General features: G+C 45.5%; 1 protein-coding gene across 3 annotated transcripts; it reads left to right on the plus strand.

The window, feature by feature from the left end:
* Window positions 1-30: 30 nt before the first annotated feature.
* On the plus strand, window positions 31-20,944 carry EXD2 (exonuclease 3'-5' domain containing 2). 3 transcript variants are annotated; one of them, XM_090033221.1, is made up of 9 exons: window positions 31-149; window positions 2,137-2,528; window positions 3,899-4,155; window positions 6,891-7,017; window positions 8,433-8,758; window positions 12,753-12,859; window positions 13,101-13,236; window positions 15,440-15,796; window positions 19,520-20,944. In XM_090033221.1, the coding sequence occupies exons 2-9, from the start codon at window positions 2,196-2,198 to the stop codon at window positions 19,737-19,739; spliced, it is 1,863 nt and encodes a 620-aa protein (XP_089889347.1). In that variant the 5' UTR covers window positions 31-149; window positions 2,137-2,195; the 3' UTR covers window positions 19,740-20,944. The 3 variants fall into 3 exon arrangements, with proteins under 3 accessions (XP_089889347.1, XP_089889346.1, XP_089889348.1); XM_090033220.1 differs by lacking the exon at window positions 31-149 and adding an exon at window positions 164-649; XM_090033222.1 differs by lacking the exon at window positions 31-149 and adding an exon at window positions 165-649 and having other exon boundaries at window positions 19,523-20,944.
* The last annotated feature ends 718 nt before the right edge of the window (window positions 20,945-21,662 follow it).

Consider the following 21,662-nt stretch of genomic DNA (forward strand, 5'->3'; position numbering starts at 1 on the left):
TGGCGGCGCCCAGAGGCAGAATCCGGGGAACTCCTTTCCCTGAGAACCTCCGGGGACCGGAAATGTCCTTCAGCTCGGCAGTTCCGGGTGGGTGTGGTGGCTGCAGCGTGGAGAGTTCCGGTCGGCGGAGGCTGTCGCCGTCGGGGCAGGTGAGGGGCGGAATGGGGATAGGGTTGGGGAATTCCTGGCAGCCGGGCCGCTTGGCTCGGCCTGTCTCGCATTCACACGCCAGAGCCTCCGGGCCCCACCTGCCCGCGCCTGGCCCGGGCTAAGCCGCCGCGGGTCCAGGAGCGGGGCCAGAGGACTGGCGCTGCGGGGAGTCGCGCGCTGCGTTCAATCCTGATCCCGCGACAAGGCCCGGGGGGCGGGTACCATCCGCCGGAGTCGCCCATTAAGTCTCTGTGGCCGCGAGCCGGCTCCGCACGGGCCCGGCTGCCTGCTCGGCCCAGGGGCTCAGTCTGCAGCAGGGGCGAGCGAGGAGGGGCGCCGTGTCCCTAACACTGCACGCCCTTGCGTCCAAGGCAGAAGAAACCCGAAGCAGGGCCCGGCACCAGGGGCGAGGGCCGCGTCGCTCCGGTGCAGCCAGCGCCCGAACTGCGGGGGAGCGCAGGGTGGGGGCTGAGCCCCCGTCAGAGACGAGAGTCCCCCTGTAAGATTTGGATATCGTAACCGGGGTGGGGGGAAAGGGGGGCGTTGGTTGTAGCCGTGTTGGTCTAAAGGCATAGGCAGGCAGGATTATTTGGGTAGATGTGATATTTTGTATTAGTAGGGGCGGGGGGACGTTCTTTGCAAGCTTCTGGATGCAATCGCTTTTCATTGGGAAGGGTGATTGGACCCAAAAACTTGCCAATAACTTTTTTCCAACTACTCAGTTGGTTTAATAAAAGGTGTCATGTCTTCCCAAAGAACCTGGCGGACTTGTTAATCAATGAACCAGTTCAACTCTTGGGGTGGGGGGGGTTTAACATCAAGTTAAAGTATTATTTGCACTCTGGTTGCAACTGAAGCAAAACCAAATACAGCTTCACTGGGATGAGTTAAAACTGGTGAACTAGGAGCCAGGTTACCAGGAGCAGCTGGTAGGCAGCAGAAAGGCTGGCTTGCTGAACACAGCATCGAGATCATTTTAAAAAAAAAAGGAGCGTGGATCATTAACGCCCCTGAAATGGAGAGTTCAGGAGTGACAATTCTCCTCTGTCCTGCGCTAGCGCAGTCCTGGGTTCAGTTTTGGGCCCCCTGCTGCAGAAAGGATGAGGGTAAACTGGAGAGAGGCTAGTGGAGTGCAATGAAAATGGTTCAGGGGCTGGGGAACAGGTCTTGTGAGGAGAGGCTGAGGGAACTGGGAATTACTCAGTCTGGGGAAGAGAAGACTAAGGCAGGATTTAATAAGAGCCTTCAACTACCTGAAGGTTCATTCCAAGGAGGATGGAGCTAAGCTGTTCTCTGTGGTGGCAGATGACAGAACAAGGAACAATGTTCTCTAGTTGCAGCAGGGGAAGTTCAGGTTAGATATGAAGGAAAACTCTCATGTGGAGGGTGGTGCGGCAGTGGAACAGGTTACCCAGAGAGGTTGTGGAGTTTCCATCTTGGAGGCTTTTAAGACCAAGGTGGACAAAGCCTTGTCTGGGATAATGTAGTTGGGGGTGGCCCTACTTTGATCAGGGGTTTGGCTTGGATGACCTCCTGAGGTCCCTTCCAACCTTAATATGATTCTGTGATCAGGTGGATCATAATGAGCTATGAAGTCCATAAACTCCCTCAGCACTGCCTGACTAAAATGCTGCTGTCACTGCCTGGCAGTTTGTTTTAAACTTTGGGTAGAGTAGGAATCAAAGTGGGGGTGCAGCTGAACCACTGTATCCCTCATGGATTCACCCTGGTTCTGAACAGACACCAGATTAATGGGAAGTAAGCGTCTGCTTCCACCAGGTGACTTGATGTGCAGTGGCTGTCCTTGGCATTCCTTCTGGTACCTGTTGGGCTTGCCCCAAATGGAGCTCAGTGGCTTTTTAAAAGCCCTCCTTCACTTTTATGGTCCCAACTTCCTGGTAGGACTCCAGCTGTGATGTCATTTTATGCTTTGTAAACCTTGTAACTAAGCTATATTTAACTACCGTGCCTCTTTTTTTTTTGCAGGCTGTGATTAAAAGTCCTGTGATGCTGTTCTGAGTGGGTGAAGCAGACGGGGATGAAAAATGCCCAGACAGACAGCAGTGACGGTCACAGCTGCCGCTTTGTTGGGTATTGCAGCAGGGGGGCTGATTTTGTGGGGGGTCATCCGGCGTCGGAAAGAAAGGACCCACTGTGTCAGTAAACAAGGATCTGCAAGAGAGCCTGGAGATGAGGAACTGACACCAGTGGAAGAAAAGGAGCTACTTCCCTTCAACTATCCTGCCATTTCTTGGGTGGAGAAGTTCCTGGAAGCAGAAGTTGTGATCATTTCGGAGCCAGCAGAGTGGGAGGGTGTGGAACCATTGCTGAAGAAGGAGCTGGAGAGGTGGCCAGTGCTTGGGGTTGACTGTGAGTGGGTGAGTTATAAAGGGAAGCTGTCCTAAGGCAGAGATGGATTGGATGAAGCCTGGCACCTGATCAAAGTCAACTGCTTGTTGGAATAGACACAGCAGCAACTGGACTCTTGAAACTGCCTTTATGCATGATGGATTGATATTTATTTATTTAAAAATTATGATTATTTTTGTACTTCTTGAAATTGAAATTGGGTCACCATAGATCTGGAATTGCTGGTTCAGCTGTTTGTTAGACTTCATGGATAAATCTAACCAGTTCTATTGGAGGAATTAGAACTGTAGATAAGCATTTATATAATGTACTTGTATGCTGTTTATTTCAAGGTGCATCATTGGAATGATATTGGGCCTCACTGAGTTAACTACTTTTAAAGCATCCCCTTATTTTAAGAGTTGTGAGTAATTAACAATAAGTTAAGGAGGGAAAACTGTAACTAATATAAAATATTAGGCCTCTCAGGAGGGGAAATTCCCCCACAAGCTTCACAGCAGGTTTTCAAATGGAATGAAGAAGAATAGTTCACATGACAAAGTTCTGCTGGCAGAGCTATGCCTACTAGTGATGTATAAAGATCACACCCTGTAGTGGATAAAACTGTCATTCAGGGGAGTTGGAAAGCTTTGGTGATATAACTCTGCCTGCTGTCAAGCTACATTTATACCAGGGGCCTGGCCACTGGTTATAATGGCAGCAGCCCTATAGACAGAGACTGATTCAGAGGTAGGCTTCTGGCTGGACTTCTTGCATTCATAAGCTCAGTTAATACATAAAGAAAAGACACTTAACAAGTAATGCAGCCTGTGAAATAGTCATCCAAGAAAAGTGATAGAAATTGCATTACTTCAGCCACTTCATATTGGACCAGAAAATGCTGTAGGGAATGCACTGTTCAGTGTAATGCTACAGTGGTCTGACAAGGTTTGGACTGAATTGGGTGACAACAGGTCTTTCCCATCTTTAATGTCTGTCTGCGCTTGTACACGAGCATGAAGGCTGCTCTGAGGTGCTGTAATTACAGGGTGTCAGAGCAGACTTGATTAACTGACTCCGCTAGAGCATAACTACCATGCTTCAGCAGCCTCCCACATCTTGTGTATCGGTGTCCCTGCACTTAAAAATGGCAGCAGGGGTACTTGAACTAAAGCTCATTGAACAAGCTTTAGTTCAAATGCCCTCATGGCCATTTTGAAGCGTGGGGATGCTGATGCATGAGATACTGCAGTGCTTTAATTAAAGTGGTTCTTGGAGCTGCTGTAATTAAAGTGCCCCCCACTCCACCCCTGGAGCATGTCTAAAATACCCTATGGTTCTGTTCTGGCTTGTTTCAGGCCTGGATACTAGTATTCAACCCCAACTCCTTGTGTTCCAGGTGTCAGTGGAAGGAAAGGCCAATCCCGTATCCCTCTTACAGATGGCTTCCTCCAGCGGCCTTTGCATTCTCGTTCGTTTGTCCAGGCTCGTCAACAGTGGATGGACTGTCCCAAAGACTTTATTGGACATCTTTGCAGATAACACCATATTAAAAGTAGGAGTGGGTTGCTGGGAGGATGCCTGCAAGCTACTTCAGGACTATGGCCTTGCAGTCAAAGGGAGCGTGGACCTCCGTTACCTAGCCATGAGACAGAGGTGTGTACCTATGCACAGGAGCAACCTGCTTGGATCATACAACTTGAGTTAGAAATGGTAAAAATGACTTTATTTTGATGAAGGATGCCAGATGGGCAGGTCTGAAGTCCTTGGTGCTTCCTCAGCACAGTTAACAGTGTGGGTAGCAGCCATGCAAGTTCCCCTCTAGGTGTCCTTGCAGTGTCTCAAACGTGACCTGGGGGACCAGCTGTACCAGTGAGACAGAAGTAGAGTCCCTGTAGCCCATTCAGGTTGGGTCTGCATTTCAAAGTTTTGCTGAATAGGAACTGGCTTGTTTTTTTTAAAGAAAAGGCCACTCCTAATTAACATAGCTATGGTGGCAAAACTTCTGGACACAGCTATGCTGACAAAAGAGGGCTGTTGCTGACTCAGCTGATGTCATTTAGAGAGGTAGGGTAGTGATGGCAGCAGGAAAAAAATTCTGCCCCATACACCTTATATACTCTAGGGAACTCTATGCTGGCATAGTTATAGCAATAGAATAATGTAGACAAGTCCTGGGTCCTTGTCTTCTCTGCTGAAGTTGTCAGTAGTCGGTATAGTATAGTGATTGTTTTTGTAACTAGCTCCTAGGATCTCAGTGAATGCTGCCATCTACTTTGTTCAGTGGCTCACAGTTTCAGTTTAAATCAGAACTGAATTGCAAGATCATGAAGATTGAATAAGAGGTAGAAGGGAAAGCTCATCTGGTCTCTCTGAGCAAAGGGTTGGGCTTAACTAGTTTCTTTCCACCTATCAGTGTGCACTACTTATTTTTGTCCTCTGAGGCAGAATCTTTCAGCCTGTGGAGCCATTTTAAGTGTTTATGGGCTCCGAAGACTGAAGAATGCTGCTTCTGTTACTACCAGCTGAAAAGCCTTCCAGTATTGGTGCTTTATCATCTAGCATCCAGGGCTTGAAATGGTGCTGGTGACAGCTTTATCTTCCATATAATCCCAGGTGTGAGGGTGCTAAATAGCAACTTTGCTGTTCTTTTATCCATACATTAGCAATGAAGAGAGTTGGACAGCTGATGCTGGGTTCCTGTCTCCTCAAGCTAAACCAATGGTTTTCAACCTTTTTACGTTCAAGGCACCCCTCAGAAAATGCCTGCTCTGAGATGTCCATATTTATTTATTTATTTATTTTGCTTTTTGACTGTGGGAAAAATAATACAGGAGTTCTTCTATTGCAGAAAACTCCGAAATATCACAATAGGTCAGAATGTTTTTACACTATGCATTTCTGTTTGAAATCTCTGGGTTTATCTTGTGAATCATGTTTGCACACACAACTGTGCTAATATTCTGCAGCGTCTTGTAGCACCTGGGTTGAGAATCGCTGAGTTAAGTATTTAGCTTTCACATAAAATACCTCTCTTGCTCCTGTCCAGTCTTAAAGATAAGTAGAGTGAGGCCTTATTGCTGAACATTATCCATTATCTGCAGTCAAGGGTACGTGTGCACATTAATTTTGTATCTTTATAATTATGGTTTTGCATACAAATTAGGAGTGTCATTTGCAGCACAACAATAGAGGCTGTTCTGGGTGTCCATAAAGTTGGATTATTACAAGTCCAAATCATATGGTCTAGACAGGTAGGGTGCTTGCCATGTAATAGGTACTGGTTTACCACAGTCACATAATGGTCTAGTGCTTATATTATGCAAAACAGCTTCAAGAGGAGAGGCTTGAGATCTAATGCTCCAAAATTTATTAGCGAACTAAGAGAGCAAGAATAGAGGTGCACTGATACATTGGTTTGATATCAGATCGCATCAATATAAAGAAAATTAACTGTATTGGAAATCGGCCTGATTTGGCCAATGAATGCCCGTGCATGCATGCAGCTGCAGTGCAGTGTGCAGGCAGCTTGGAGAGCTGTGTGCAGCTGGTAAGTCTGTTTTGGAAGGAGAGGGAGGAGGCAAGAGGTGTGGTGGCGTAGCTCAGTGTCCCCTACAGTGAGGGAGGGAGTGGGGCAGGGGCAGGGGCTGTGCTCAGAGGGGGTGGCAGTTGCGCTGGGAGGGAGGCTATGGGGGAGGCTGCAGCTACCCCAAATTTTGCTGTAGCCCCCCCCCCCATAGCCGCTGCCCACCCTGAGTGCAGCCCTGGCCCAACCCCCCATTTCCCCCGTGTGTTGGGAAGAGCCCAGTGCAGCCCTGTCCCTAGCCCACAGCTGTAGCCCACCCTGCCTGCACTCTGCGCAGATCTGGGGGCACATGTCTCGCCCCATGCTCTCCCAAAGTATGCACAGCAGCGGGAGCCACACCCCACTCCCCGCAACCCCTGGACAAGCCGTGGCTCCATCCCATGCTGGCTGGGCAGCATCTGCCTCAGCTCCTGCCCCACTCTCTCCCTTAACGGGGGAGGGGGGGAGGGTGTTGATCTGCCCCACACACCCATTCCCTCCCCCCCACCCCTTCTACCACAACAGACTTACCAGCTGGATGCACTGTATCAGAAATCGGATCAGTATCAGTTGATATGCCTCCTTAAAAATGAGCCAGCCGTATTGGCCCCCAAAATCTCTATCAGTGCACCCCTAAGCAAAAGCCATGCTAGCTTGGACAATACAATTAATTAGCAAGTGAGCAGGTGTCTTGTTGCTTGTGGTCCCCAACATGGGCCTCATCTCATTTTTCATTGTTCACCATGTTTGAACAGATTCTGGACAGAAGAGAAGTTTTGGTTTGCTTTGATGGTTGTCTGTTTACTCTTTTGTTATTAAACTGAAGGAAGGATCTGCTCCAGAATGGGCTCAGCCTCAAGTCTCTGTGTGAGAATGTCCTGAACTGCCCCCTTGACAAGTCTCCAAGCCTGCGCTGCAGCAACTGGGAGGTGGAAGAACTGACTCAGGACCAGGTGTGTCTTCTGATTAGTCTTCCTCAGAAAAATGCTACATACAATGTTGTAATCAAAGCCTCTAGTTGGACTTGGGAAATGTGAGGTCAGTTCCCAGCTCTGCCACCAGCACAGTCTGTGACTTCTATCTCAAATCCCTCTTTCGTTCTCTGTACTGCTACTTCCTTCTTTTTCAATAGGGCTGATTTCCTGTCTCCTAGAGTGGGGGACCAGAATTCAAGGTTTAATGCCTGAAAATCACTAATGCCTCTTCCAATGCCTTTTTCAATGCCAGGAGTGACTGAAGTGCCAAGTGTTAATTTATTTCAAGGGAAGCCCCAGAAACTGGTAACTGCTAATCTGCAAGGGTTTTGTGTTCTGTGCGTCTCACGGGGCTCAGCAGTCTGGCTCTGAAAGAGCTGAGCACTCTTGCTTTGATCCAGCCGTGCATGTGGGATTTGTATATGACTGCTGGTGCTTGAAGTTGAGCACAAGCTCGAATGCTTTGCTTAGACATAGGCAGACAAGGTTCTTTGGGTAGATGTGATACCTTTTATTAGACCAAATGAATAATTGGGAAAACATTTCTTTGCAAGCTTTTGGGCACACATGCCCTTCCTCAGGTACAGGGTGAATTTGCTGGTGTAATAAGTGCTCTCTTGGGTAGAATAGAAGCCAAGATGCAAAATGCAAAATAAATTCTCCCTATGCCTGAAGAAGGGTATGTGTGCCCAGAAGCTTGCAAAGAACAGTTTTTCCAACTATTTACTTGGTCTAATAAAATATATCATATCACGTGTACCAAAAGAACCCTGCCTGCCTGTGTCCTTAGACAGCTACAACTAACAGCCTGAAAGCATGGAAGGTATTGAATTTTGCTTAGACATTTCATAGCTGTGGTCTGGTTCTAGGATAGTGCCCCTGATGAGCAGATTATTAATCAGCTCCTTGAGATAAGGGACCTAACCACATAAAGCTCTGGGTATGCCTTTTGAACACAGCCTGTCAGTAAGTTTCTTTGGTGTGGAGAAGTCTACTATGTGTAGGTATGAAAATCTTTCAGGAACCCCACTGGGAGGAATATCTTGTGGGTCCAATGAAAGGTATCCACAAAAATCGTTGCTTCTAGAATGTTAGAGACCACTAGGGGGAGGCACAGGATAAATAGCTGTACAGTAGGTTGCTATACTGGCATCAAGTTGTGTAATGAAAGGGAGGCCAGGGACAGTTGCTGTAAGTAGGGAGTATTATTATTGTAAGCCCCTCATTTTGCTCAATGTAAGTGTCTAAGTAGAACAAAGGCTGTTTTGGGCTTTACTACAAATGTTGTTAAAAATTCACCATTTGGGTGAAACTTGACTCAAGTCCACACATGGTGTTTGGCTTGTTGCTGTCTGTTGAACCATAATGTTGTACTCTTGCTGTTCCCCCACCAGATCATGTATGCTGCCAAGGATGCCCAGGTCTCAGTAGCTCTGTTTCTCCATCTTCTGGGATTTTCCATCCTCCCTGCTACATTTGAAGGTCAAAATGCTATCACTGCATGGGGGAAGGTGCTGGGTAAGTGCCAGGGATTGATGGACATCCCATTCAGAGGGAGAAGCAGTAGCAGCCTAGGAGATGATGGGAATGGAGAGCCAGACTCCCAGCAGAAACCAAGGAATCGGAAACCTGCAGCCAATGGCCAGTCCATGATCAATCAGCAAGTGAAAGACCCTCGGAAACAAAAGCGGAAGCCCCTGGGTCTGGGATATTCTGCAAGGTAATTGCATGAGCATTTTATATATATATGCACCTCTACTTGTGTTTGCAGGAAGAAGATTTTTGATGGATGCCTGTAGCCTAGGTGTGTCAAACTCATCTGGCCCTACTGGTCAAATGAGTGATGCAAGGCTGGCCTGTGGCCTGGATCAGCCCAACAAGCCAATGGATCCCAGACTCCTTTCCCTTCACCCCATGTGCTGGATCCAGTGCCTGTGGCACCCACTCCAAGATCCATGTTGCATGGAAAACCCTTGGTAGTTAGGTCAGGACTGTATCATATGTGGTGCCTGCTCCAGCCATGCAGTCCTGGCCCTGGACCAACTGGAGCAGGTGCTATGCATAGTAAGTCTGGGAGCGTTCAAGACAGGAACCATGTGTGACATGGTTCCTGGAGTGTCCAGAATGGGTACTGTGTGGAAACAGAACATCAAACCTCAACTACCATCCGAGTTCTTGGTTCTTTTGTAGCAGCGGAGTCTGCATGTCCATGTCCAGTTATTTTACTTTTATTTAAATTTAAATAAAATACAATGTATATAAATTTAAATAAATTAAAACAAATCAGGTTAAATCTTAATCTGTTCCCAGCATGGGGAGACATGGTACTGATTTTAGGTTTTATTTGGGTATGTCAGATTTTATGCATGCAAACATGGGAAGTTAAACATTTTTAGTCACAGATGCAGCCAGATGAAAAGTAGATGTTTCACTATTCACTTTCTCCTTTATGATCTTCCTTTAAGCTAGGAAGGAGCCAATCTAGTGGTGCCCATAATATTGGCTCCGTTAGTATTCGCTAACTGCTACAACAGAAATCGCCAAATTCTTTTGCACATATGCATTCTTTTTTTTTATGGTCACTTCATCGTTTCAGAATCTATGTAGAGCCAGCATCAAATAAATCAAGAAAGATCAGACCCCTAGGAAAAAGTGAGTCCTTGCTACAACAGAATTCTGAGCAAGTGGAGACGCAGCTTCAGGTTTAGTGTGGTTTTTTCAAAATGAAGAAACCCCTTTAATGAAAGACATTTAAAACTAGATGAGACGATATGTTGGAGGGTATGCTGGAAGGGATTGCTGGGAGGATATGCTAGAACAGGGCTGTCTAGCTGGTGGCCTATCGGTCACATCCAGTCCCTGAGGGGTTAACATGTGACTGTTCACACTCCTAGTCCAGGCACTCTTGCCTGGCCACTCCATCTACTGCTGCCACCAGTATCTCTGGGCTCCCCCTCCTTCCTCTGGCTTCTGCTGGAGGTGGGTTGGCCTGTTAACCAATGGGGCACCTGGGGTCTTGGCCCATGGGCATTGGCATGGTGCAGCAGAGGCTTGCCTGCTGCATGGCAGGAGGCCTATGTGGCATGGTGCAGTGGAGAGTGCATGCCTACCTCAAAGTGCAGTGTAGTATGTGGCCTGTGCAGTGGCCCCTGGCTACTCAGAAATTGGACAGCTTTGCTCTAAAAGATAGCATAGATGTGATTCAAGAGGTCTTTTTTTCCATTGGCTGTTTCTATGAGAACATTTAAGTTGAAGATTCTTCTACTTTAAATTACTTTGACTAAGCTGTTACTTCTATCTCCATGTATTTACCGGGCAGAGCTAGCTACAGAAATATTCCTTACATTGTTTGCTACCTATTCACTTAAATTGTTGATAATTGCTGATAGGTGCCCTAGAATAAATAAGTCTCCAGCACCCCCCAAGATTTTTATCATTGTGTGCTGGAGGTGGTATTTTTGTCTGGCTACCCAGTACTGTATGTATTATAGTTCATGCAAGAGGTTGTGGCCTAATGCTTGTGGTAGCTGCTGGAGTTCAAATGAAGAAATTATTGCTGACATAGTCATCCTGTCACTAGTGAGAGGAGCTGGGGAGGGAATGGAAAAACTCTGTACCATAGTAGTAGTTGCCCTCTCCTGTTCCTCATGGCTCATTCTGCTTTTCCACTACTAGTGAAGATCTAGTAGAGCATCCTTCCTGGCCATCCAGTTTTGTTTCTGGCATACTGTTCAAGTAAAGCTATTTTCTAAATCTAAAAAAAAATACCTTCTCTGTAGTGCTGACAACACCTGATTGCATTCAAGCATTGGTTCCTGTTCATCACTGATGAGGTAGAATAGCTTTTTGCATGTCATACAGTGATGCTAGCTCTGAGTTATGAGTAATTAATTTTTTCTTAACATGCAGCTTCTTTATTTATGAAAACAATTAAATTTATGCAGGGGACTGCATGCTTAGGGGCAACCAACATGGGTTCATCAGTGGCAGGTCCTGTCAGACCAACCTGGTGGCCTTTTACGATCAGATCACCAGATCATTAGATGCAGGGGTAGCAGTGGATATAATCTTCCTGGACTTCCGGAAGGCTTTTGACACTGTCTCTCACCCTGTTCTCATTAAGAAACTGGGGGGCTGTGGTGTAGACACCCACACAGTCAAATGGGTCGCCAACTGGCTGGAGGGCCGCACCCAGAGGGTGGTAGTGGATGGGTCCTTCTCACCCTGGAAGGACGTGGGCAGTGGGGTTCTGCAGGGCTTGGTCCTCGGGCCCGCATTGTTCAACATCTTCATCAGTGACTTAGACAAGGGGGTAAAAAGCAGCCTGTTCAAATTTGCTGACACTAAGATGTGGGGGGACATGGGCACACTGGAAGGATGCAACAGGCTACAATCAGACCTAGACAGGTTACAAGGGTGGGCGGATGAGAATAGGATGGGTTTCAACACAGACAAGTGCAAGGTGATGCACCTCGGGAGGAACAACTGGCACCATACCTACAGGTTGGGGAACTCCCCTCTTGTCAGCACGGAGGCGGAAAGGGATCTGGGAGTGATCATTGACTCCAAGATGAACATGGGCCGGCAGTGTGGAGAGGCAGTAAGGAAGGCCAACCACACCTTGGCATGCATCCACAGATGCATCTCGAGCAGGTCCAAGGAGGTAATCCTCCCCCTCTATGCGGCACTGGTCAGGCCGCAGCTGGAGTATTGCGTCCAGTTCTGGGCGCCACACTTCAAGAGGGATGTTGACAGCATGGAGAGGGTCCAGAGGAGGGGAGGAGGGCCACTCGTATGATCAGGGGACAGCAGGGCAGGCCCTATGAGGACAGGCTGCGGGACCTGAACCTGTTCAGCCTCCAAAAGAGAAGGCTGAGGGGGGATCTTGTGGCCTGTTATAAACTAGTCAGGAGGGATCAGCAGGCATTGGGGAAGTCACTGTTTCCCCGAGCACCGCCTGGAGTGACCAGGAATAACGGTCACAAGCTGGCAGAGGGTAGGTTTAGGTTAGATATCAGGAGGCGCTACTTCACAGTCAGGGCGGCTAGGGTCTGGAACCAGCTTCCAAGAGAAGTGGTGCAGCTCCTACCCTGGGGGTGTTTAAGAGGAGGTTAGATGAACATCTTGCTGGAGTCATTTGACCCCAGTATTCTTTCCTGCCATGGTAGGGGGTCGGACTAGATGATCTGCTCAGGTCCCTTCCGACCCTAGAAACTATGAAACTATATCAGAAACGGTTAACATATGAGCCCCAGTTCCAGTAGATCCCGTGTCTTTGATGCACTTCAGCTTAGCCTTCCCTTTTATGTTCCAGTTTCCTGAGGTTTGCTTATTTTTAGTTTTGAAATGTGAGACTTGTTATCAGTAACTAAAGAAACGGAGTTGGAAATCCCAGCTCCTTGGGTTTTGGCTGCTGTAAGGTAACTGGGAGCTCATATACCCTTCACAGCTAGAGGTTATTCTTTACCCTTCACAGCTAGAGGTTATTCTTTGGACAGTATTTTATTATCTTTGGCAATAGCTGATTTTGCCCATACAGTGCCTAGCCCATAGGTACATATTGCTTAGCAGTTGTATGGAGTGTTTTTATTACTGAGGGTATGCATTTGACTCGAAGGAAGCTGACTGAATGCGGTGTGAAATACATGGTTACAAGAAGCTCCTTTTTGGGGTCCTGTTGCCTGTTAATTGTTGACATTGACCTTATTTCACAGAAAATCTCCCCTGTATGACAACTGCTTCCTGCATGCGCCAGATGGACAGCCTCTGTGCACTTGCGATCGCAAGAAGGCCCAGTGGTACCTGGACAAGGGCATTGGAGGTACATATGACAGGCCACATATCAGTATGCATCTGTGAAAGATTTCCACTTTGCCAGGATAGTTAGCTGAGCAGTGAAACCTTTAAGTTGGGTTTCAGATGTTGATATCTAGTTATTGGAGATGCTGGGAGAAGGGTTAAACAGGATGTGTCCTCTTACCTACATGTTAATAATCTAGCTTCCACCCATAGTTTTTCTTCAACTATCAAAGACCTGGGTTTTTTTCCTTCTACCCTTCCAGAGCTGGTGAGCATGGATCCGTTTGTAGTGAAGTTGCAGTTTGAGCCCTCAGGACGTCCTGAGTCCCAGGTCGATTATTACCTGACGGTCAAGGAGAATCTCTGTGTGGTCTGTGGCAAGAGAGAGTCCTACATCCGGTGAGCTGTGCCATGCAGGGAATAAAGATCCATTTGGTAGAGGGAACCCCCCTGATCTAGCTTAGGTTTCTGTTTCTAGAGGCTAGTGGTTGTAGTTGTTGTATGTCATGTACAAAACAATCAGGCTTGTGGAAAACAGAAGGTTTGCCTCCTTGGTTTGCTGTAGCCATAGGAAAGCCATGTGATCATGCTGTGTGGCAAGTTTGACACCAGACACATCAGCCTTCTCTTCAGTAGAGGGCTATAACCAGAAACATTCATGCTGTGGTCCAGCCTGGGAAGACCAGTGATGCACATTACACACATCTTTTCATTTAGTTTTTTTGGTTTTTTTCCTCCTGTGAGAGTAACCCTACACTATTTTTAAGCCTGTTAACATTTAAATAGCTTGTATGAGCTTGTAGTGGATGGGTATGGGAGAAAGGTGAGTTTCTATGACTGCTATTGTTTAGCTGAGGGCAATATCTTCAAGGTTATCTGAACTGAACAGCTGGTCATCCATTTTATATTGGGACCGCTTTACTTATATTAAGGAGGAATTAAAGCTTTGAAATTCTGAATATTTGAAGAATGTAACAAAAATGATGGAGAGAAGCTTAAAAAGTTCATGTGACAGTTTGGGGTCTGCAGACTTAGATTCCTTCTGTTGGCAATGGGAAGGGTGCATCCTTGCTTTTGTTTCTTATGGAGGCCTATATAGCCTCTCTCGCTCTCTCAGAGTTTCCCAAGCAGGTGTTCTTATCCTTGCCAATCTCTTAGACAGGCCAGGCAAGAAAAAAGTACTGTTTCTTCCCATTTCAGCTCTCATGTATAGGCTGCTGAAAATGAGCAGTCATCTAACTGAGTATGCTCATTTGTAGTTGTGCAATTGCTTGTAACTTTCTAAAATTTAGTTTATTCTGGAAGCCTCTGGGAAGACCTGGGTAACATGCCAAAATTAAAGAAATGTATTTAGCTGTATTGAATCTTTTTTTATATTAGAATAAGCCCATGCATTTCATTTTAAAATCCTTAATCTGCTTTGAAAAGGTCCCCTGTAAAAACAGTAAGCTGGGGTGCTTTTCTGACTGTCTCTCAACAGCTGCCAAAGCAAGCTTACCTAGGTTACAGAAGATGTTTTTACTCACAGCCCACCCTCCATATTGGGATCTGAAAGACAAGCAGGGCTTCTCACTTGGGCTTCTCACATCCCCCATAGTAGGAATTCTTGGAAGCTAGACGTTACTTTTAGCTACTACAGCCAGCTGGTTCTTTGCCTTATTTGTGGATACACAGTTGCATATGAGGGCAGGATTTAGTTTTGCATTTAGACTTTAAAGCCCCAGTCTTGCAAGCACCAAAGCCCCTGTTTATTTACACACAAATCGTCTCTTTGAGGCTTCTCCTGTGAGTTTAGATAAGTGCATATGCATTCGTGTGAGAGATGGTTTGGGATTTCCATTGGGAATTTTGGTGGTGCACAATCCAGAATAGACTCTCATTTGCTCTCTCTTTATCTGTTTTGTCTCCATGGGGCTATCAGCAGTAGAAAGTGAAACATGCTTTACTGTCACTGAAGTCATAAGTTTGGCCTTCAGATGCACACAGAAGTGATATAGTGCCATTTTTATTGATGCTTTTCTGGTGCCCCCTTTTTTAAAGGAATATCTATAAAGTTGTGAGGGATTTTTTATTTATTTATTTATTTTTTTTTATCATTGCTTGTTCAGAAGGAATCTAAAAAACTGTCCACAGACTTTAAAAATACAGTTTGCTTCTGGGCTGACACCAAATATAGAAAGTCCCAATGCATGTGATGGTTTCCTTCATTAAAATTGTAGAATCATAGAAAATTAGGATTGAAAGGGACCTCAGGAGGTCATCCAGTCCAGCCCCCTGCTCAAAGCAGGGCCATCCCCAACTAGATTATCCCAGCCAAAGCTTTGTCTAGGTGGGTCTTAAAAACCTCCAAGGATGGAGATTCTACCACCTCTCTGGGTTTTACTACCCTCCTAATGAGTTTTTCCTAATATCTAACCTAAACTTCCCTTGCTGCAACTTGAGACTGTTGCTCCTTGTCCTGTCATCTGCCATCACTGAAAACAGCCTAGCTCCATCCTCTTTGTAACCACCCTTCAGATAACTGAATATCAATGTTTAATTTAGGAATTTACAGTAGATGGTGCCTGAAGCCTAGCTGAAAACGCTACTGTTTCCTTAACAGGAAAAACATTGTACCTCATGAGTACAGGAGACACTTCCCCATCCAAATGAAGGACCACAACTCCCATGATGTGCTGCTGCTTTGTACTTCTTGTCATGCCATCTCCAATTACTATGACAACCATCTCAAGCAGCAACTTGCAGAGGAGTTTGCAGCCCCCATCGGCTGTGAGGAAGGGGTACGCCTCTTGGAGGACCCCCACCGCCGTCAGGTTCGGTCTGGGGCCCGTGCCTTGCTGAATGCGGGCAGCCTGCCTGACTCCAGGAGAGAGGAGCTGCTGCAAGGTATCAAAGACTTTTTTGACAGAGAGACCATTACACCAGAGATGCTCCAGGAAGCAGCAGAACTGGAAACCAGGTACAACCAGAGCCCAATAACACAAATGCAGCATTTTAGATGTGTGTGCATGTCTGTGTATGCTTTAGGTTTAAATGTATAGAAGAAGGGGTATGTGCATTAGGGCATGTAGAGCCTCATATAATTAGTAGGATAGCACCAAAAGTCATAGGAACATTTGCAGTGCTAAATAATGAGTATTCTGACTTTCTCCCTTCCCCCCATGCTTCCTCTACTCCCTGCAAAACGCTTTTAAGAATATCCTTGGTTATCTTAATATCCCTTTAGCATCAGTCAGCCTGTCACAAGAATTGGTTTTACTGTTAGGCAAAAAGGCATCTCCATTCAGGACTGGGAGGAACTGATGTATGCAGAAAGATTGAACATTTAATTGGACAAGCATAAGCCCATTAAAATATGTGCATTTATGGTAAGGATGATTTTGGGCTCAGTATTTTTTGCTTGGAAAGAAAGAGAGAAGGTGCCAGCACTATACCATGAAGACTGACATCCCTGGGGGCTGCCTGCTCTATATTCTCACTCTGATTCCCTGTGAAATACAAGCCTTGCTTTAGCTCTCCCAGTTTTCCATTCTCTTATTGGTAGTGCTGGTCCCATGACCTTCCAACTCCAGCTCTCCTGCTTCCTGCATTACAGGTGGTTTGGTAAGTTGGCTGCTGATATGAGGCAAGAGACAGGTCTGCAGCCTAACCTCTTATTGTTACATACCCCAAAGCACAAGTCAGTATGCTTACTTTAGTATATGTCTTGCTACTTGTGACTGCAGTGCAGATTCTTATCTGGCAAGTTTTGTGGGTAAGGGGTTGACAGCCCACAGACTGGCATGTTGTCTTGGATCCTCTTAGTTCTCAGATTCCCCCCACCCTCTCCTCGTCCAGTCGGTACCCCTTATTTATGGAAACATATTCATGCTAGCAAACATCCTGTGTTCAATTTTTTTGTTTTTTTTTGTTTTGCTGAGACTCTAGGAACCAGTTCTTCCATAGTCCTAGGAGGTGTTAATTAGCTGGGATTTATATTCCTATGAATTTTTACAATTTTTGGAATTCTGATCTTTTCTCCTTCCTTCAGCCTTCTGGCATGTCTCTTACCATCATCCTGTTCTCCTTTCTTCTTATTTTGCGGTCTTCTTTGACAAGGCTGCCTTTTTTTAAATGTGCCTTAGATAAGCTGTGAAAACAGGTGTACCTGTTACAGTACTATTGCACCTGGTACATTTGGTGATGTCCATTGCTATTACTCACATCCTTAAGCGAAATGGTATTTATTTCAAGGCCTTCTTGCTTGCTATTTCCTAGCAGGATTTTCTCACTTAACTGGAATTGCAGATTTTGCCATTTTCCCATTCTGCCTGACTTAAACATCCTGCTGATACAGCATATGTAATGCAAGATTCACATTGTGCGTGGAGTTTTAACATGGCTTCAAGCCTACTGCTTAACTGCATTCCAGCAGCTTTTCCCAAACTCTTAAAAATAGCCCAAATTGATAACGTTCTTCAGGACTCAATGTAGAGAGAGTTTGGGGTGGGGGGATGTCCCATGCACTACTTTCCCTTCATCCTTTTCTACCCTTCTAGCTGAGGAAGGATGTAATTTAACTGGTTTCGAGCACTACATTTTCCAAACATTCTTACCCAGCTTAGATCCTGTGTTCACTTTTAACTTTCTTAAGCGTGCACACAAGGTGCAGGAAGGTTTAACGGTAATTAATAAACCTAATACAACTCTGGAGAGAAATGTATAATTCATTGTCTTTTTTCCTCATTCCATTGAAAACCAAGTTGTGAGTGTGAATGATTCAGCCCTTTCCGTTCAGTTCTAACTGAACAGATTTTATATCCAAAAATGGAGGCACTATGCAGCCTTGCTTGCTACTAGTCCACAGCTAAGTATCTGGTAGCATAGTATGGTCTACTATGGGAAGGATTGCTAGACTGGCAAATTGGCTTTCAGCTTTCATTGCAGCAGTTCTAAAATTTTCTCAGCTCTGGGTTAGATTTTGTGTTGTGCTCTCCTCTTTCTGAAAGGATACTTTGATCCCCAAGGAAGCCAGACATGACAAAACCAGAACAAAGATGAATTGCCCCCTGCTTAGTAGAATTATAAACTGTGTTTAATTGTCATATTGCAAACTTAGGACCTCCCAGCTCCACTTCTGCCAAGCAGTTACAATACCCTTGCTGTGTCCTTTGTTAGAATAAGGTGGGTAGACAGGTCTGCCACCGTTTTGCCTTTTCATCGGCAAAGCTGTATCAGTTTAAGGAGAAGTGGTAACACCATATTTCAGATGTCCTTTACCAGTCCAGGTGTCACCAGTATCCTAGCAAACATTGGCACGACATTTCAAAACAATGGCTGTCTAAACTTAAGCTCCTAAATCTATATTAAGGCCATCTGTTCAGGTGCCTTATTTGGAAAATTGAGCTACACATTGGGCTGCCCAATTAAGGATATGGGACTTTTTAAAGGAACCCATTTTCTTAAAATTCTGGCCATATGGTCATTTCAGGGATGATTCCCTCAAGTAAAGTTTCCATATCCCTAATAAGGCACCCCAGTGAGTGGCCTGATTTTTTTTCAAATTGGACCTCTTTAGATGGTCCTTTTTTTATATTTTGGTCATCAGTCAGACATTAGTCCTTTTTTCATATTTTTGACATGCTTCATGACATACCACAAAGGGCAAAAGGAGCTCTTCTCAGGTTGGTGGCTTTAGGGCAATGGGCTTATATTCGGAGGGTAATGTTATCTTGAAAAAGGTTTAGTCCCCATTGTGCCCTTGCACTATTGTAGTTGTTTCAGAGTGAAGTTCATGATATTTTACATTCTGCAAAGAGCACTGGGTAAACTTAAAAACCTCCATCTTTAAGTGACTGAAGATATAGCTGCTAGGCCACATATAGTGTGTTTTCCTGGATGAAGGCATGCATCTGGTCTGCACTTCTTTGAAGCTCTTTATTGCAGCTGTTGTGAAGCACTTCTGGAGGATGGGGGCTGCCCTTCTTGGTAACATCTTACATTGCCTCAATGAGGCACAGTCAATGTCAGCTTTGTACTAGTGTCCACAATCAAATGCGAGTCTTTTGGAGGTTAGAGTAGGAGCCCTGGAGTTCTGTTTCCAGTGCTGCCTTCGCTTATTGCATGGCTTTTTGATAAGCCTCTTCACATCTGTCATTGGCACAATGGGGATGGTATTTCATTATGGCTACCAATGCTTCTGAGGAGTTGCAGATGTGCCCAGTTCTCTCTACAGAGTGTAGTAGAGCTGTTCAGGGAAGGGAAATGCCCACAGAGATGCTGTGGTAGGATTGGGACCATAGATCACATGTCCCCTGCCTTGAGAAGTTCACAGCCTATATCACTGGATGTTTGTAAACTTTAATTAGTTTACTAATTAATTAGCATTTGCCAAGTGCTCCAGGATCCTCTCATGAATGGTGCAAAGTCTCGTTCTTCATGATAATTAACAAGGCACTTTTAGTTTTGTGGCCGTGCTTCAGGGAGCTGTTTGGAATTAAAGCAAAGCTTAAACAAACCCAGCTAAGTCCCCTCCCCAGGTTGTGACTCGAATGATGATGTGGTGGTCAGCTGGGGTACCATAGCTAAGCCTTGTGTCTGTGAAGTTGCGAGGGTGGGAGAGTGCTCAATAAGCTGCTGTACCTTAGGGAGAGGCCTCAAGTCCAGCAGGCTTTTGTGAAACTTAGCTTCGCTCTTGTCTCAGCAGGATTTACAATGAGAACTACGTTCCCCATGGCCTGAAGGTGGTGCAGTGCTTCGCCAAAGGGGGGTTGTGCTCCCTCATGCAGTTGGAGAGGCGTTGGCGTCAGCACTTCCTGGACACCATGCAGCCCAAACACCTCCCGGTGCGATGGTCAGTGGACCACAATCATGGGAAGCTGATCCGAAAGTATGGGAAGGACCTTCAAATTGAGCTGTCGTGAAACAGCCCCTCTAGAGGACTGAGACTTGGGTCTGACAGTGAAAGCAGCCACTTAACATGGAAGAACTATTTTATTTCAGCCTCCACGTGGGATTTGCAAGTACATGGGCTTGCCACTTCTCAGTGAGAGTCCCACTGCCAGCAGTGGCTGTTTGGGGACTTAACAATGGAGCTTTTAACTAGATACTGAATTAAATTGCCTGTGATTCCTTACGACCTTATTTTACAGAGATGGGGCTGGGGACCCTTCTGGCTCTTTACCTCTAGACTGTTTTAATCCAGAGGAAGTATGGGAAAAGGGGATGTCTCCACCCTGAGGGGAGAGTGCACAGCATTGATGTTGGCTATCCCTTCAGAGTGGTGTGGTGCTGCTAGGTTCACCTTCGTGACCTGGATTCTCAGCCTGAGTTGTGAATTGTTTCAGTTTTGCCAGATATGAACTGATCTCTTCCTTCTACAGCTGCACCTCTTTACAGACCCACAATTCCCTTTCCCCTGCCCCCATCTCCCTTCCTTGCTTCTGGTGACAGGCACCAGCCTTTCTTGGAGACCTTCCACAAAGAGAGATGCCTTTGTGTGAACAAGGTGAAGAAGCAGCACTGCCGTCCCATTTTGAGAGCTGTGTGTAGTGAGGCCTCTGATGGCCATCACCTGATAAAACATGACATTGTTTGACACTGGCAGTATGGGAACACCAATACCACTTCTTTTAAAAAAAAAAAAAAATAGGAGCTGCCAGCAGCACACTGTTTATAGAATTATTACTTTCCAGTACAAGTTTTTTCTGTTTAGATACCATGATGCGTAATTTCTATAGTGAAATGGGGTCAGTTGTCTTGCAATGGATTGGGGGGGAGGTTTCTTTAGAGAAGCACCATCTTCTAAAGCATCCCTGCACATGGTAACAACCTGAGTTCTAATCCTGGCTCGACACTGACTTGCTGTATGGCCTTGAATAGGCTGCATATTTGCTCTGTGCCTCAGTTTCCCTGTCTGTAAAATGGGGCTAATAATACTCACCTACCTCACAGGGATGTTGTGAGGCTTATTTGAATTAATGTTTGGAAAATGCTTTGTAAATGTTGGCCATTAGATTTGTTAATTTTTAATGTAATTCTACCTATTTAGATTTAGCAGTCGTGTTTCTGCCTGGTGCTAGATTTTAGTTTATAGTTAACTTTTTAAAATAAATAACCTTTCTGTGAAACTGAGTTTGGGGTTGCTCTGCATCTTCCTCATTGTTTTCCTTCACTTGCTGTCATTTCTGGCTCTTCTGCAACTTTTGTTTACAACCCCAGTCATATTTAAATCTAGGGATTTCTAATTGTCTTAACTCCTTGACATCATCTCTGTTGAGAGAGATTTGGCTAGAGAGCAGTTTACAACTTTGAGTCAAGTGTCCTGGCCTACCTAGGGTTTCGCCTTCCCAGTGAGAATACATTTAGTACATGCCTCCCCTGTAGGAAGGTGGGTCTGGTAGATGGAGCAATGAACTAGGACACAGAAGATATGGATTCAAATCTTGACTCATCAGATTTCTTGTGTGACCTTAGGCAAGTTACTTATTCTCTCTGTAACTTAGTTTCCTATCTGTGAAATGGATCTAGTATTTGCCTATCTTGCATGAGTTTTGCATGGATGAATGAGCCATTAGTGGGGCTTGGGCACTTTAAGGATAAAGTAGATTAAATTAAAACAATAGGCCCAATTGTTCAGGGCCAAGAAGAATGACTAAAAAGCTTTATGCCAAAAGAAAATAAATTTTTTAGTGCAAAGTAATTGGTTCTAGTCCTGATGGGTCACGTGATATCTATTCTTCTACCGGTTATTGGTAGGATAGGCAAATCTGATTTCTGATCAACTCAGCCTGTAGTAATTCCAGGAAAAAAAAATCCATGTTTCATGGGCAGCAGATAGTACTTCT

This window comes from Crocodylus siamensis, chromosome 2 (assembly GCF_052110815.1).
Source record: "Crocodylus siamensis isolate JL-2025a chromosome 2, ASM5211081v1, whole genome shotgun sequence".
Lineage (NCBI taxonomy): Eukaryota > Metazoa > Chordata > Crocodylia > Crocodylidae > Crocodylus > Crocodylus siamensis.